The following is an 18293-nucleotide window of genomic DNA, read 5'->3' as shown; positions in this document are numbered from 1 at the left end:
CCCTCTCTCTCTCCCTCTCTCCCTCTCTCCCCCTCCCCTCCCTGTGTGTGGTTTCTTGGCAGGCCTCCCCCTGCTCCTGCTCCTCTCCCCCAGTCCTCTCCCCATGAGCCACGGCCTTTTGTCTCTCTGTTTGACTGTGTGCGCTGTTCATGAACTGAAGAGGCTAATCAGTGGCTGTGGAGCCATTCACTGGAGGGCCACTGTAAGGCATGGGCCCGTTTGGTCCGATTGTCAGAGTAGGGCCACAATAGCCCTGTGTTTGGACATACACTCACAGCCCCGCACCCCCAACAGTACACACTCCGGCCTTTGACGTGGGGTGGAAGTGTGTCGATGTGTGCTCTGCAAACACACCAACGTTTGTCCAGCACTGCACTCCAGTATCTTGGCCTGACCTTTAATATGAGGAGAGCTCTTGAATAGCTTCACTAAAAACGAGTTTTTTTTGGTGAACAAATAAAAGCGGAATTGAATTCTTCGGAGACCCCTTGGCGGTATATGGGAGAGCAGAGCAGCATTGCGCTGTAATTTCAACGCATTATTAGCTTTAAGCACTTGACATCAAAAAGTCCTCCCGCCGATAAATTAACGGCCTCTCAGCAAAGGCCAGACGCAGCGAATGACAGCTTGTTAGAGGCGGGACACACAAAGTCTGTTGAAGACGTTCTACCATTCGCGCAGCTTGGGTCATGTAAGCTGGTGGATTATGAAAACAGTATGTGCTGTGCTTGGACCGGCAGCCAGCGAAAGCTTTTTTAAACATAAAACTCTGATGAATGACTCGGGAACGCCTCGTGCCAAGAAGCAATGTTGGCCATCGGCGTGGAAAGCAGAGGAACACGTTTTACTGCGTTGTAGTGAAAACAAAGACAGTTGGCCTTCCTGCGGATCGACTTCAAAACACTGTCGCAAATGACCCGCCTACACAATAGCAATCTTTCCGTTTGAATTATTTATAAGTGGATTTAGTCCACAAAGACTAGATTTTTTCGGTGCTTGGCCGATATCGTGAATAATTATCCTATCATATCAGCGAGGTCTTTGCAATCAGCGATCAACCCTAGAAACCCTTTTCTGAGTTTATGGATTAAAGGGACGACAAACGCAGAAGTGGAGCCGAGAGGAGAACAACATTTGTCTCATTAGAACCATCAAAGGGACCTCCTCACCAACATTAAGATATCCCTAAGTATGAACGAGCTCATTAGGCCCTAAACGTTCGCCGTTGATTACGATTAATCTCCCAACCTAATGAAAGGTGAGTCACCGGAGTGAAACCACGCTTCTGAGAGTGAACTCTGTATACACCCTCTGTTTGAACTCTGTGTTCACCCTCTGTGAGTGAACTCTGTTTTCACAATCTGTGAGTGAACTGTTTTCACCCTCTGTGTGTGTTCACTCTGTGTTCACCCTCTCTGTGAGTGAACTCTGTGTTCACCCTCTGCGTGTTCACTCTGTGTTCACCCTCTGTGTGTGTGTTCACTCTGTGTTCACCCTCTCTGTGTTCACTCTGTGTTCACCCTCTGTGTTTGAACTCTGTGTTCACCCTCTCTGTGAGTGAACTCTGTGTTCACCCTCTGTGTGTGTTCACTCTGTGTTCACCCTCTGCGTGTTCACTCTGTGTTCACCCTCTCTGTGAGTGAACTCTGTGTTCAACCTCTGTGTGTGTTCACTCTGTGTTCACCCTCTGTGTGTGTTCACTCTGCATTCACCCTCTGCGTGTTCACTCTGTGTTCACCCTCTCTGTGAGTGAACTCTGTGTTCAACCTCTGTGTGTGTTCACTCTGTGTTCACCCTCTGTGTGTGTTCACTCTGTGTTCACCCTCTCTATGTGTTCACTCTGTGTTCACCCTCTGTGTTTGAACTCTGTGTTCACCCTCTGCGTGTTCACTCTGTGTTCACCCTCTGTGTGTGTTCACTCTATGTTCACCCTCTCTATGTGTTCACTCTGTGTTCACCCTCTGTGTTTGAACTCTGTGTTCACCCTCTCTGTGTGTTCACTCTGCGTTCACCCTCTGTGTGTGTGTTCACTCTGTGTTCACCCTCTCTGTGAGTGAACTCTGCGTTCGCCCTCTGTGTGTGTTCACTCTGTGTTCACTGTCTCTGTGAGTGAACTCTGCGTTCGCCCTCTGCATGTTCACTCTGTCCTCCTCCTCTGTGTGTTGACTCTGTCCTCCTCCGTGTGATTCCCTGATCACCGGCGCAGGCCGCGGTGCATGCGTTACACGCGACCGGACACAGAGCGGGCCGTGATTACACCACCGCCGGGATTCACACGACAGCCCGCAATAAAAACTGCGCGGCTACAAACAAATATTTACCCATCGTCAGGCGAGCTTGAGGAGCTGCTCGCCTCAACGCCGACTAAAGCAAACACATGTTGGCTGGATCCAGCCTGCCATCGCTGGGGCAATTACGCATTTCCTGTACTTCCTGTGAGTTTGTTCAGATAGGGGTTTCATAATGTGAGGGAAAGCAAACAGACACACACTGTCATGAGGCGAGACATCTGGTGGGGATTGGATACATCTTGTCCTATTTTCCATCTCAAAAGAGACGCGCTTATTGAAAGCTGGTCTCACTAAGGGCTCTGCGGTGAGGGGGGGCTAGGAGCCACTGAGGGAGAGAAGGGAGGAGAGAGGAGAGAGGATGGGGGGGGGCTAGGAGCCACTGAGGGAGAAGAGGAGAAAGGACAGAGGGGAGGAGAGAGGGGAGGAGGGAGAGGGGAGAGGAGAAGAGAGGAGAGAGGAGAAAGGGGAGAGGATCTACTGAGGTTCTCCCCGCTTGGGAGGAGCAGGTCCTGGGGATTCGGAGGACGTAGGGTGTCATCCTTCCTGTGGTGGACTCCTCATCGTTCCCTGTCTACTGTGTGTGTGTGTGTGTGTGTGTGTGTGTGTATGTGTGTCTATGTGTGTCTGCGTGTTTGTGTGTGTGTGTGTGTGTGTGTGTGTGTGTGTGTGTGTGAGTGCGTGCGTGCATGCGTGCGTGCGTGCGTGCGTGTGTGTGTGTGTGTGTGTGTGTGTGTGTGAAAGATCACCCCTGTCATCAGCTTAGGGAAAGCTGAGAGAAGAGATGTCAACGCCATCTTTTCAGAGGAGCTGTCAACACGGGCTTTGTCCCAACCTCCTCAGGGCCGGGCGCAGAGCACAAACAAGCCCCACCGAGCCTCCTCTAAACACCCCCCCCCCCCCCCCACCCCCCACAAGGAACACTGCGACAGAACGCTCTTAGAAGAGAAAAACAAAAGTGAGCTTTCTCATATCTCTTCATAAAGGAATGAACCCCCCACGTCCCCCGAGCCAAAAGATGAGTATGTCTGTGGGCTTTGGTTACCAGCTGTTGCAGAAGTGTTGTCTCTGTCTGGTGCGACCTGAAAGCGCTGGTGTTCGGTTAGTCGGCCCCCCGATATTAAAGAATCAATAAAAAAGGAATTACCTTGGAGCACTGCTTGTGATTCTGGCACCAAACCAACGAACCGTTATTCTGCAAGAGAGGAGGGAGGGAGGAGATTCATTAGTTAGGAGTGGGGCTGGATGCAGAGAGGCATGTAAAACACAACAATCAGCCGCTGGTTGGAGCTGTGTGTACCATATGGTCCTCAATTCCTCGTCTCCCACCTGGGCCCTCATTGCTCGCCTCTCCCTTCCCACCGCCGTGTTACTGCTGGAGGTAATGGCTTACATAAGTCAAAGGAGACAGGCGTTACACATTGCCGACTCTGAATCAGGTGGTGGAGGGGAGTACGGTGGAGGGGCACGTGAACACACACACACACACACACACACACACACACACACACACTCACAGACACACACATAGATGCATACGCACACACAAAAACATACACACACAAACATGCAAACACACGATCGGACACACACACACAAACGTAAAAGCGCACACACATGCAAACACACAAGCAACCTATGAACACACACACCCAATTACAGACACACACAAATACCCACACACCCACACAAACATACAAGCACACACACACAAGCAACCTATGAACACACACACACACACACAGAAACACACATATAAACATACAAGCACAAACACACACACAGACAATGTATGAACACCAACACACACACACATACACACACACACACACACACACACACAAACGCACACACACCAGCATGTGTAACCCCATCAGGGAGGTGGGGTCAGGGTGACAGGCCCCCAGAGAGAGAGACCCCTGGACAGGTTCCAGCGGGGCAGGGTGACCTGGAGCCCCCCCCCCTCCCCTGGACCCCCCCCCACCCCCCTGTTTGATCTCTCAGCAGACACGCAGGAGGTCACCCAGGCAGGAAGTGATGTCAGCACTCCCCTGTGGACGGCCGGTACCGCCACTTTTGCCTCTAATTGCCGCGGAAGTGGCACCTTCTGAGGCTCCAGCAACACAAACACTGACTCCTAATGGCCCCCATTGGAGTGTTTACATGAGAGAGCAGGGGGAGAATAACGCCAGAGAGCGGGTCACCAGGCGGGAGGAGAACGGGGGAGGAGAACAGAGGGAGGTGAACGGGGGAGGCAATGCCGTGCTTTCACAGGTGGCCATCTCCTTCATTTTGATACAGCGCGTAATCAAACGGTTGTTTTGGGTCAGAAGCGTTGACACATTTTTGCACCTTCATAATAAATCTGTTATGATCTGTAACAGTGAGTATGTTATTAGTGAAACAATAATCCAATTAGAGGAGATGGAGCCTGTGGAGGCAAACGAACATCAGGCGGAACATCTCGCTGACGAATCACCCCAGAGTTTCCCTACGTCAATGGATAATTGAGCTGTTCACACAAATCAATAAATAACCATCCACTGTAGGAAAACATGCATTCTTACTGTGAACTTGACTGTGATACTTAATCAATCTCTCCCTCTCTCTCTCTCGCTCTCCTCCCCCACCCCCTCTCTTTCTCTTTCTCTCCGTCTCTCTCTCTCTCTCTCTCTCTCATGTTAAAGTTTCCATCGCCCTGGCAACAAGGTAGGTGGGACAAAAAAGCGAAACTTTCGGGGTCTGCCTGCAAAACGTCTGCTTAAGTTCAATGTCAAGTTCAAAGCCTCCCTTTCCAACAATGTAATCCAGAGGAAATTTCCCATGAGACCCCAGGAGAGGAGTTATCGTTAAAGGCTTTAATTCACCATCCAGTACCAGTAAGTGTGGCACTTTTCAGTGTCAGGGATAAACGGCCAGTCGACTTCAAAGGAGCTGCCCATTCACGTCTAGAACAAAGAGTTTCCCACCGTGAGGTGCGCTCAACGACATGAAATACAGCCGCTCCGAGAACATACATTACGCACACAAGTTAATTACTAAATAATCAAGTCGTTTCAGGCTTCCACTTGGAAAGGGTTCCGCACACATGGGCCGTAGCTTAGCGTGCGGCTCTGCACTCGAACGCAATGCCTGTGACCGGATATTGATTGCCTATTCCGTGCCGCTACACACTAAATGAATTCTGAATGAGTTATTGCGCTGTGTTACATGATTAAAAACCCTTTCCTGAGTGCAATAGTTGAGGTTTATGATGCAGTGCACCCCATTACATATCCATATATATGGACCGCACACACAAGTACGGGGGGCACTTGACAAATAAATCCATCACAAGTATTGCACTCAAAAGGGGAGTTCAATCACGTCACGCTTTATACGTCGTAAATATACATATACACCGCATACATCCATCAGCAGGTCCGGGAGAATCCCTGCCGGGCACGATAAATAACGGCCCGACCAGCCGCCGCACCTCAGGATAACTAACAGACTGTCCCTGCTCCGGACCCGCCGCTAAATCAACGCCGCTGTTTCTGACACCCCTCCTGAAGCCATCCATCACCGCGGCGACGGGTCCGGGGCTACAGAGGAGCTAATTCTGCTGCCATGACAGCACCACCACCAGCCCCCCTCAGTGGGATGTTGGCCCAGCTGTCCAGCCGTGACCCCGTCGTGTCAGAGGACCCGCAGGGAATAATTATAGGTCAGGCCTCTGCGGCGTCGCCTCACTGCGACATGCCACAACATTCCCAACGCTACGCAGAGACCCCCCCCCCTCCGACCCTGTCAAGGACTCCTGTCCCGGGAACGCTTTCCAGACCTCCTGCTCTGCCCTGTGTATCTCTCTGGGGGGTGGTGGTGGTGGTGGAGGAGGTAGAAAAGTGGTGGAGGAGGTGGAGGGGAGGGGGGAGGGTGGGGGTTGTATTTGAGGAGTGCAGCCCAGCCGGCACACGCGTTGGATGTGGGCGTCTAAGGTGAGCTTGCCTTAGGCTAGAGAGTGTGTTCTCTCTCTCTCTCTCTCTCTCTCTCTCTCTCTCTCTCTCTCTCTCTCTCTCTATTGTGTTGTCAGGTGAGACACTGCAGCAGGTGGCTCTCCTACGTCTGCATTGTCTCGACATGTGAGGAGCATGGAGGGAAAAAGTAAAACAACAAAAATAATCCACCTTTGAAGAGAACATTCTTGCTTTTGAAAAATCTATTGCTTTGTGTTTTTGCCCTCATCCCCACCACCCCCAACCACTATCATCACCACTACTACCACTCCGACAACCCCCACTATCACAACCACCACCACCTCCTCCACCACTATCCCCACCACCACCACCTCCACTACTATCACCCCCTCCTCCACCACTATCCCCACCACCACTTTCACAGCAAGCACCGCCACTATGACAACCAGCACTATCGCAACCACCAACTCCTCCTCCACCTCTATCACCTCCACCACCTCCACTCCTATACTCACCAGCCCAACCAATACCACCTCCACTACCACCACCAATACCTCCCCCACCACTATCACAACCACCATCTGCATCACCTCCACCATGGTGGGCGGTCTCTTAGATTTGAAGTTAACCAAACTTAACCCCTCTTAGGGCTCTTGTGTCTGGGTTTTTATCTGACAGACGAGGTGTCCGTCCCGGACGCCCTTGTCCAGTCTGGTCCTGTGTGTCCTGACGCACACCAGAGGGTCTCAGACACGCTGGAAATAGCCCACCCTGAGGGCCACATATCCATCACCAAAATAAACTGTCTAGAGACCTGAAGCCTCGACGTAAGCAAACGAGAGGAGCCGCACGGCCCTACCTCATCGATTATTCACGCTGCTCGAACCAGTCTGAAAAGGTGAAAGGTGAGAGGCGGCTAATGCACTCTGCTGAGCGGCGATCGTACAACGGGCCGCTTCATCTGTCTTAAACAACGACCGTGAGAAGTCGTCTGTGGTGAGGAATGTCTTTTATTTGACGGACGAGGGCCCAGGGTGTTGGAGGAGCCCTGGGGGTCGGGCCTAACAGAGGAGACGCTCATAATTAAAAGCCATTTGCAGAAAGGCCGGGCCGGGCTGTATAGACCCCCATTCATCTGCTGTCTCCGCTGGTGAAAAAGCTCTCACATCGGACTGGGCCGGGCTGCGGGTTTGATTCCTCCGCCGCGTGTTATTTAATATCAAGGACAGAAGCGAGTGGGGAGGCGGGGAAGAAAACGTTCCGATGTTTTCCTTCCCCTCGCTGAGAACACAAATCACAGCCAGTAGCGAACGTAAACGCTGCCGACCCGTGCGTGGGACAAGTGAACGAGTGAATTTAGACGCAGTAGGCCTGTAGAGTTTTATGACCCTGAGTGTCAGAACGAGACCACACAGACACACCTTGTTTCTCGGTTTTCTGGTGGGTCAACACATAAATAATCGGCTGCAGGGCTCCCAGACGCTTTCCGAATGCATCTCCCAACAGAACACCCAGTTTGCTGTTCATACTTTTAAAAAGTGTCCCGAATCCGAAATTTATGGCAGGGAGTTCCCCCTTCTGTCTATTGTACCGAGGTTCCCCACAGTGGAGTGAAATGTCCATAAATACATCTGCATTTGGAAATTCTATGTCCTAAATAAATCCAAAGATGCCGTAAATCTGACGGCTCTGTAACGTCATGGTCTGTTTCCACTGTACACACTCCGCCTAATTGGTGACAATTAAAAAGAAGAGGCCTGATTTGCAGTTAGAATTCAGCCCTTCCTAAAGGCACAAGGTACATAGTTCCTCCAGACAGCATCACACAAACTGCTTCCCACAGATCGTACCGCAAAACAAACTCTCCACGTCATGTACATCTCTTCTTCTTCCGCTCAATGAAGTACAGTAATGAGTCCGGTACCAGCAAAGCCACCAGCCCATCACACCAGGAGCCTGCGCTCTGCCTCTGCGCTCTGCTGCCACTCGTTCTGCTGAATGATTCATTTTTCTCCAGCAGGAAGAGTATTGGGTGTCGCGGTCTCCTTATCAAGGATTAAGTGACCCTGGAGGATGAGGCCTTGGCGGGCTGAATTAAAGAGGTCTGCTGTCTCAATCAATCGCCTGCAGCGGTGAGTCGCCGACCGGCCCCCGGGCGTAACCGGAGCCGGCGGGGGAAGCAGATCCACCTGTAGATACTGCTGAGCGAGCATGCTCGGGCCTCGTGGCAGAAACAGTACATTAGAGCTCATCACGGGGAGCTGGAGAGGAGAGTGGAGGAGGAGGGTGGAGGTGGAGGAGGGTGGAGCGTTTAGCAGGAAGGTGACCTCAATGGCACCGTAGCATCCAGCGGCTCAGCCAATGTACCGCGGCCTCTGAGGTGTGACCATGGCATTTGGCGGCCAGGGTTGTAAGCCCCGGGCCAGCATATATGGAGGGGCCCGGGGGAGGAGGAGGTGGTGGTGGGGGAGGAGGAGGTGGTGGGGGAAGGGGAGGGAGAGGAGGGGGTTTAGAGGGAAAGAGGAGCCCTGTGTTTTTGCAGCTGACCAGACCCCCCATTTTCACATGAAAGGCCGGTCTGGAACACACTGCCCTGGACAGTCCCTTGCAGAGTATCAACAATTGCTTTCTATTCTTAGGCCCACATGCTACACCCCCCCCCCTCTCCTCCTCTCCTCCTCCCCTCCTCCTCCGCCTCCTCCCCCTCCCTTCCCCCAGTGCTCCTGATTGTAAAGAAGTGTTCCTCCCCTCTTCCTCTCTCAAAGGCCTCACCTGAGGTCAGCCTCTGAACCACTCCGGGCCGAGAGGGTATTCAATTATCTGGACTATTAGCTCCCCATTAGTGGAGGGACCTTATCGTTTGCCTTTCCCTGCCCCCTTTGACTTCCCAAGTGGCTGGCTGGTGGCTAATTTCATGGTGTCACTTTGCAAGGGCTGTGAGCCCCTGGAAAGCCTGCTTGGATCAAGGACCCCCCCCCTCCCCCCCCCCCCCCCCCCCCCCTCTCCAAAACAGAAGGTTCATGTAGGAAGGAGGCAACTGAGCAGCACTTTGTGCAAAACACAGTTGTATAGTTGTTTATCCTGTAAAGCACAGAATGTGTATGCTAATTTATAGTGTTATGGATAGTGGATCATATAGTGTTATATATAATGGCTCATATATAATATAGGCTAAAGTGACTAATATATAGTGTTATATATAGTGGTTCATATGATATAGGCTATAGGGTCTAATATAGTAGTGTTATATATAGTGACTAATAAATAGTTGCTCATAAATTATATAGTGACTAATATATAGTGGTATATAGAAATGGCTCATATGTGATATAGACTTTAGTGACTAATATATGGTGTTATAAAGTGACGAACATAGTGTCATATATAGTGACTAATATATAGTGCCCACGGCCTGGCAGCAAATGGTAGGAGGATGAAGAGGATGAAGAGGATGTGAGCGAGGAGGATCAGCCCTCGGGCTCTTGGGAGAGACAGTGAGCCCAGTGGAGGGTGTAAAGCAACCTCTAACACCGCATACCAAATCACCCAGAGGACACACTAATTCCTCCGCAAACAACTCCAACATGAGCCCGGCACACCGCAGCAGCCAGGTCCGTCAGACGCCTCCAACGGAAACTAACGGTCCTGCCCTGAATCCCCGGGGTAGTGCGCCCCTTGAGCAAGCTCGAGTGCGAGGTGGAAATCGGACAAACCAACAAACATAAAAACTAATAGGCCGGGGTGTTTACGCATAGAAATAGCAAGTGACGGATAATTACACGTTTGGATCTCTGATTTATTTCTAACGGTTCATTGCTGACATTCAGCAACGTGCAGTCTCCAATAGTCCTACATAACCCATAGATATGAATTGACAGATTATTTAACTTTGACGATGCCTGAGCTCTGGATGTGGATGAGATAAACACGCTGGAGCCCCAGCCCACCTATAGCTCCGTATGCACGGTGCCTTGGTGGGACTGCGACCACGGCTGGTCTGAGCAGGCGACATGCAAACACTGTGACATTTTAAACTGAGAAACGATTTGCTCCCATACACCACCACAAACACGATCCTCACTTTCAGAGATAATTAATTAAAGGCCAACTTGATTGTTCATTAGGTAATGAGAAACGGGACACGGGATACAACCCCTGTATTTATAAATGACCCCCCCCCCCCCCCCCCCCCCCCCTCATCATGTGAGTCCCTCATCAACTCATCACGATGATGAGTTGGAGGAGAGGCAGCGTTAAAAAGTTCGCGGGACTGCCTTCCACGCCATCCTACCTGAGAGTGGCGGAAGAACGCGGAGATGCGCGTGATGTGGAGGCTGAGGCAGCGCGAGGCGCATCTGGCCCGGTACACACTGGCCGTGAAGAACGAGTCGTCCTGCTTCCGGGCGGACCCCCCTCCCGGAGCAGCCATCACCAGCATAATCCACACGCACAGGCTCCTCGTGGAGAACATGATATCTCCTCCACACATCGCACTACACTGGGAGTGAGGAGTCCGCTGGAGAAACTAAGGAAACTTAAATTATGCACCGGGGCGGAGCCAGCGGCGCGTCCTGCGCTGCTATTGGCTGGCACGGGCTGGAGTGACACTCGGAGGGTCTCTAGCAGGTAAACTGTGGAGTCCTTCCCTCGGATTCAGGAGGCTGGGAAGGCGTCTCATCACACGTACGAAATCAGGTCAAATGTGTTTAGTTTCTGTGAAAGATGGGGAAAAATGTGGCTTGTTGTGTTAAACATTAAGGGAGATCATTTAGCCATATTGAATGAATATGTGTGCGTAATCTGTCCTCCAACTATATGATATTAATGCACAACCTGATTGAACAGTGATGTATGAATTGTGTGTGTTGTGCACTGAAATATGTGATATATCTGAGGTATAAGTTGATTGATAATAATGTATAACCATCTGGACTTTAAAGGCAAAGCCTTCATCATTCGGAAAAAACAACACCATTAATTACATAACCTAAATAATCCAGAGACATCGCTAGACATCGGGAACACAAACCGGACAGCAGGCTCGGACCGACGAGCCAGCCTTTAGCCTGCTGAGAAGCGGTGCTGCTCCCCCTACCGCCCCCTACTGCCGGTACAACTCCCGGCAGGGCCAACGCACAGGCTGCTGCACCGGGCGCACATATGGCTTCCATGAGCCCGCCAGCTACCCAGGGAAGCCCTTCTGCAGCCGGGCGCTTTAACGGTAGCGCGGAAAAACTCCTCAACATGGAAAACAATTAAAAGGCATCCTTAAACTGCATTCCGTGGAGACGGACTCCCTGCTTCTGGCATGCTTCCGCCTCGCCCGAGGTGTGGAGAAAATATGACAAGTCGGAAAAGGGATGAAATCCCTGCCATTTATTGGACTAGGAAAGGGGAAAATGAGTAAATGAGAGAGTTCCCCGGAGGCTTGGCTGGTTCTCCCTCTCATTCTCGGAGAACTCCCCTGAACCGCGCTACGGCGGGGAGGCTAATGGCTCCTAATGGGAGCTGCTCTTCACACGCAGCCCCGCCCCCCCCCCTGGCCCGGGCGCTCGCTCGCCCGGGCCAGAGACAGCTCGGCCCGAAACGCTTCAGCTGCTCCCGAGCCGCTGCTCCTCTCGTGAGAACAGCTTGTAGGTCCAAACGCTGGACCGCTCGGAGTAGAGGAGACCCAGAGTAGGAAGAAGTTACTGTTGAATTACAAAGTTAGACCAAAAAAACACCATGGTATGGTGCGTGGTATGTTCGACCCACACACCACCACTACCATAGACCCACGCATCACCATAGTAATGTGTCAATGGTGTGTGTGTGTGTGTGTGTGTGTGTGTGTGTGTGTGTGTGTGTGTGTGTGTGTGTCTAACACACCACCATGTCAAATGAGAACAGAAACCTTCGTTGTTTGACCAGCTAGTGGTCCTACAACTAGCTTGACCCGTAGTGGTCCTACAACTAGTTTGACCAGCTAGTGTTCCGCCAACTCGTTTGACCCGCAGTAGTCCTAAGACTAGTTTGACCTTCAGTGGTCCTAAGACTAGTTTGACCTGCAGTGTTCCGCCAACTAGTTTGACCCGCGATGGTCCTCCAGGCAGTTTGACCCGTACTGGTTAGTCAACCCGCTGACTACACCGTAGCGGGGGGAGTGGATCACCGTTCCCCGGTGGTCTCAGACACACAGTGATCCCCTCGCTCCTCTTAAAAGTATTAAAACGCGGATGTCTGTGTACCTTAAAAAACAACAACTCGCTAATGGCTTAATGTGTTGCCTTATTACAGCCATGTGTGGGGGGGAAGGGGAGGGGGCTGCTTTATGGCCTGTGTGTGTGTGTGTGTGTGTGTGTGGTCCTCATGTCTCCTACTGCCCGTGGGACGTCCATCTTTAACGACGGGCTTGCCCTGGACGTGAGAGAGGGAGCCCTCACCTATAGAGAACCCAGTCCTTATTAATCATCCATGGGCCTGGGCTGGGGTGGAAGCTGGGGGTGGGGAGAGAGAGGTAGAGAGAGGGGTGGGAGAAAGGTAGAGAGAGAGAGAGAGGGGGGGGGGGGAGGACGCTGGTGGGGAGAGAGAGAAGGGGGAGGAAGCTGGTGGGGAGAGAGAGAAGGGGGAGGAAGCTGGGAGAGAGAGAGAGGGGGGAGGGAGGGAGAGAGAGAGAGAAAAGGGGGAATGGGGTGCAGCCTTGGCCTAAAGTCAGTCTTAACTTGCGCATACACTCATTAACTTAAGTTTAACAACATGACAGCACAAGGGCAATAGGGGCAGGATAGTGTTGTGTCTTGGCTGCTTGCTGAAAGGGTCTGGGTTTGATCCCCGATGTCCGCAGCCGGTCTGCATCACCTGACCCCGACCTGTTCCGTGTTGGTATCTGGCACCACAGCCCATCGCTGTGGATCCAGTCATAATAGTGTAGCAGAGTAGTGATTCATAACATCTGTAGCAGCGATAGTCGGCTTGCGATCTGAGTGTACACTGAGGATTATTCAGTTCTGAGCCATGAGTGCAGATCTCTTTGTGGAGTTTTATGTTCACGGTTGATTGTTTTTTGCACCTCCGTCATGAAAATTTAAGATGATGCACTCGACACATTTCACAGAGGCGTTATCATACGACAAACACAGGTGTCGCTCATAACACTCATTATGTTCTGCTCCGTTGGTGCGGCAGAGCACACACCCATCATCACCACGCTATCTCCAGCACCGCGCATCATTACAGCTATGAGTGACACCTGTTTGTACCGTGATGAGCATTTATTAGCACCAACGTTGAGGCTGATATAATGAACCACCCTTAAGTTACACTTACATTTACCTTCAGGGCATTTAGCCAACGCTATTTTCCACTTTATTAATGGTTTATACACACATTCACACACCGACGGCAGAGTCAACCATGCAAGGTGACAGGCAGCTCGTCAGGAGCAGTCAGGGACACCTCGACACTCAGGTCAACCCGCTCTACTTCCTGAGTTACTGCCACCCAGTATAATGACCTAATAATTATATAGTAATAATAATAATAATAATAGTGTTATAATAAGTAAAAAGCTTATCTTCATGTCCAGGAGAAAGATCTGCTGTCCTCATGCGTCCCATACTATTTATTATTCCGTCATTTAGAAGACACTTTCATCCAGAGCAACCGACAGGGAGTTCAGATCAAGCCTCAGCAAAGAGCAACGAGGTGTCAGGGAGTCGTGCTCAAAGACGCTCACAACGAAAACACACCCAGCGGAGATCAAACCTGGAGCCTTCAGGTGGAAGAGGAGCACTTGACTCTCTTTCAAGTGACTTCCGTAACGTCCCTGTCGGTGCGTCCGCCGGGTCTCAGATCCTCACCACTCTCCTGCCCTGGGGGGGGGGGCATCAGCAGCACTGTCGTTAGGGGGTCTGTCTGTCCAGGATCTGAGGGCCCACCAGCCCTCATCCGACAGATGCTCCACCACTATGGCCTTCACACCAGCACGCAGCAGATAAAGGTGGCGTACGGCAATCAAACACTCCATCGTCTTTTGATCCTCCTGCAGTCGGAGGAGGACTCATTGTTCTCACCTGGGGGGAGAAGCCCCCCGGATCAGAGGCAGGCTACGGAGCTCCACCACAGACCAGAGAGAGGCTGAGAACCATGACATCAAATAAGAGCCGTTCTGATCCTGATGGACTCACCTGTAGTCACATGTGGTGCCACACCACTGCGGGGAAACCACATGAGGGCAGGGCCTTACGTGGGATTACACACACGTGTGTGTGTGTGTGTGTGTGTGTGTGGTGTTTGATGTCAGTTGTGTCTTTCAATTGAGATCCCCAGGAAAGAGTTAATCTATTTGGTTAATGGATAATGGTTGACTTCAGACTATATCTCAGAGAGAAATATTAATGTTTAATATCAGATATTTCATACACTGAATTGTTATAACTATCTTACAGAAATGTAACATGGGTTGTTCTTCTATATTAAGCATTATTGACAAACCTTTCATTGTAAAATATCATGGTTTTGCTAAACAATGCTTATTCTAACAATAACTCTAGCCCCTAGAATTCAAGCTTACTAGAAATAATAGTTTCTCCCACCCCAAAAGCTGCTTTAAAAAGGTGTGAAATGTAATTTGGCACTTTGTTAAACACATCAGGGATGAGATCTGCATCTGCACATATAAATGTGCGTAATGAATTAACTCAGTATGTTTCTCAATGTATCAGACGTCTGATTCTGATTCTTATTTGAAGACTTCTAGGTTATAAAGTTATTTTAAACTCTTTTCTGGGACATTATTATTGAAAGCACCACTGCCTTTGGTGCTGGAGACCGGTTTGGACCAGTGGTGGCAGGCCTACCCTGGATTTCACCCTGTGGATATGACATCACCGTTCTTGGTATATGACGCTCTCCTGATCAAACGGACAGGTGGGGTTTAATGGTGAATGAACGAATAAATGACAAATGAAAGTCTGGACTGAGACACAGCACGAAAGCTTTTTGTAGGACTACAGCAATAAGAGAAAGACCATATCAAATAAACCCGCAAGCAGTCCGTAATATGTCGCTAGTAGGCCTATCCAATCTAAAATATTTTTATTTGACTAAACCTGCCGTTGATTTATTCCTGCCTGACTCGTGCACGTCGCCCCCTAGTGGATTACTAAAGATATTGGTGAAAGTAGTTAATGTATTAACTTTGTATGTATGTATCCATCCAAGGTAGTTGTGGACAGGAAGAACAATAGGGTATAAAACAATTTTATTACAATTCTATACATTTTAGTATTCCAATTATTACACAAGTAAGGTTGGTAGGCTGATTATAAATCAGTATTGTAAATCAGCGTGTTGCTTTTCTGCCACTAGATGACAGTATTGTTCCTCAAACTCTTGCACCTCTCCGTGCAAGAGTCAGCCATGTCAGAGCCCACCCCTCCCCCTTTCTCTGACACAATATTTTCCAGGAGATGATCCAACATTAATACCCAACAATGGAGAATTCATCAAGGTCTTTGTTCTCTCTCTGTCTGAGGCAAACAGTGATCAGATGGAGAGAAAATGGGGAATGTTCTGAGACATAACAAGAGAATATAATTAATACAATCTCTCTTTCTAATGCCTTGTTAGTCTTTCTTTTTATATTCCTTTCTGACAGTCTCTCACACACACACACACACACACACACACACACACACACACACACACACATACACACGTGCACGCATACACGCACGCTGAGGAATTCTCCCTGTTCTTTTATAACCTGCTTATAGTTTATTTCTGTGTGTGGCTGGTTTCATAAGCAGGTGTGTTGCCGTGCGTAATCAAGCCTGTGATAATCCAAACCTAGCTCACCCAGAACCACCGAATGGGGACGTGCTCCACACGTCTGTGTGAAAGTAATTAGTTTCTCTAGACTCTGTGATGAAATGGGTGGTTCCCCCCTTACGCAACTGGGCCATTCCGGGGCACATGAAAAAAGTAATACCTCCCTTGGATTATTCCTGTGGAAGAACACCTCATGCTTGAGAAATATTTTTCAGAGGAAAAAAAAACCTAAACACAAGGGCATCCATTATGCCCCTGAAGCTGGTAATAAAATATGATTTCCAGCGAGCGTATAAAGGTCTAGCCAGCAATGTCTCAAAGGGCCAGCGTGTCATCAGGTCGTATTGACGTACTGTCTGCTGGAGTCAGGCCTTATGGTGTGTTCCAGATGCCTCGGACACCAGCCTTCCGAGGTCCAAATGGGGAAATCTCCCAGCTTTCTTGCGGAATTTCTCAGAGCCATGGCCCCTTTTGGTCGTGCCTCCTTTTGGTCGTACACACTTGATTACATTGCTACTTTATTCCGGTCACCAATGTATGCATTGCACGGTCTTGCTGTGCATGCAATACAATGTAACGTTGTGTTGTCCGTTTTCGAGCTGGTTTGCTAAAGAGGCTAATGTAGCTAACAATAACAATGACTAGCCAATGACATGACACGATCACAAAGACGAACGGAACGCTATAATGGTGAAATGCATTTGTTTGGTACGCCCACCATCCCAGTCGGATCTCCCAGCTTTCTTGCGGCATTGATGCATTGTGGCATTGAGGCACGCCTCCTTTTCTTTGGGGATATCAAGCTCCCACTAGGGCTTCTGATGAGTACACCGAGTCGCGAAAGATCCCCGTGACGCTCGACGAACGAAGATGGCTGCGCCCGTAGTTAATAAAGTTGAGATGTATTTTATGTCTCTTTGTTCCACGTTGGTGTCTTTAATGTCGATGTACACTGCTTTTACACCCTTGATTAGATTGCTGCTTTAATCCGGTCACCAAAGTATGCATTGCACGTCTTGCTATGCGTGCAATACAATGTAAAGTTTTGTTTTCAAGCATTATTCTCCCACTGGAACACTTTTAAGGTGGTAAGAGCCAGGACGTTACGTCACGTTCTCATTGAGCAGGTCGGCGTATCAGCACAAAAGGCCAAATAGACAGCAGCTTTAGTGCTACGAGACAGGCAATGACGTCACAAGTGAAACTCGGAAGGCTGGTGTCCGAGGCATCTGGAACACACCATTATTACGCAGCGTTACGCTCCGTCAGTCACAATGCAGCCAAACGTCTCGATGCAGTTGAAGCTCTGCTGGCCTCCGGCAGCAGGCTGCCCACCCCCCCAACTCCCCCCTACTCTCACTGGAATCCAGTGTCATGGAGATCAGAGCAGCTCGGGTAGAGTTGTCTAGTGGAGAAAGCTTGGCTATCCTTTGATGCTATTATGCTTATTATTATTATTATTTGTGGAGAATTTGTGCATCAGACCACATAACAACGTATCTGAATATTGGTTTTAGACAGAGGCACTTTGTTCTGACATAATGGGCTTGTACATCAGAATGCATCATGGGATGCATTGTTGTCGTTGGCGATGCTGAAGAAAGGACTCAACGTTGTAGTAGAATCCTAAAACAACGTAGACGCACCGTAACCTGGAAAACGTTGTTTTGCCAAGCATTTTAAACGCAACAATGACTCCCCATAACGACAAATAATTGCACGAATAATTACCAAATAATGACCAAAAGGCCATGACTACCAACAGAATAACAACCATATATTTAAAACTAATATGGATTTTAAAACCTCCTGGCTTATGGCTGTGCTAGTACAAAATAGCTTTTAACCACATGATTGGAAACATGCAAACCCATTACCACAATGACAATAGCCCAGTATTACAGGAGAAGGCAGGATTTTGCATTGCTGCAAACACGTGATCAAAGCACATCTGTATTGCTGTTTTAATATTTAGATTGAAACCCAGTTAAAACGCTAATCCAATGAGCATACCGCAATCTTCTGTTTATGTTAATGCATGTTTTTAAATTTCATTTGAACGTTATTTTAAGAACGCATCTTCCACAGCCTCTGTCTCCATGGCAACCGGCTCCTGACATTTTGGCTGCAGCAGTCGAGTGTGTGTAAGTAATCAACACTCTGGCGCACACATCTCCCCACCTGCCACACACACACACACACGCACGCACACGCACACACACACACACACACACACACA

The 18293-nt window shown here is 49.7% G+C and overlaps 1 protein-coding gene across 1 annotated transcript in view; it reads right to left on the bottom strand.

The window, feature by feature from the left end:
- anos1 (anosmin 1) overlaps nucleotides 1-10733 on the bottom strand; it is a gene marked incomplete at both ends in the record, with an annotated part of 16758 nt that extends 6025 nt beyond the window's left edge. Inside the window, 3 exon segments of the mRNA XM_084478938.1 lie at nucleotides 2376-2433; nucleotides 3436-3483; nucleotides 10536-10733. Of these exon segments, the coding sequence (XP_084335064.1) occupies nucleotides 2376-2433; nucleotides 3436-3483; nucleotides 10536-10733 (304 nt within the window).
- Between the last annotated feature and the right edge of the window lie 7560 nt (nucleotides 10734-18293).

Source organism: Micromesistius poutassou (assembly GCF_964030765.1).
Source record: "Micromesistius poutassou genome assembly, chromosome: 14".
NCBI lineage: Eukaryota > Metazoa > Chordata > Actinopteri > Gadiformes > Gadidae > Micromesistius > Micromesistius poutassou.
This window is presented reverse-complemented; position numbering and strand designations above follow the sequence as displayed.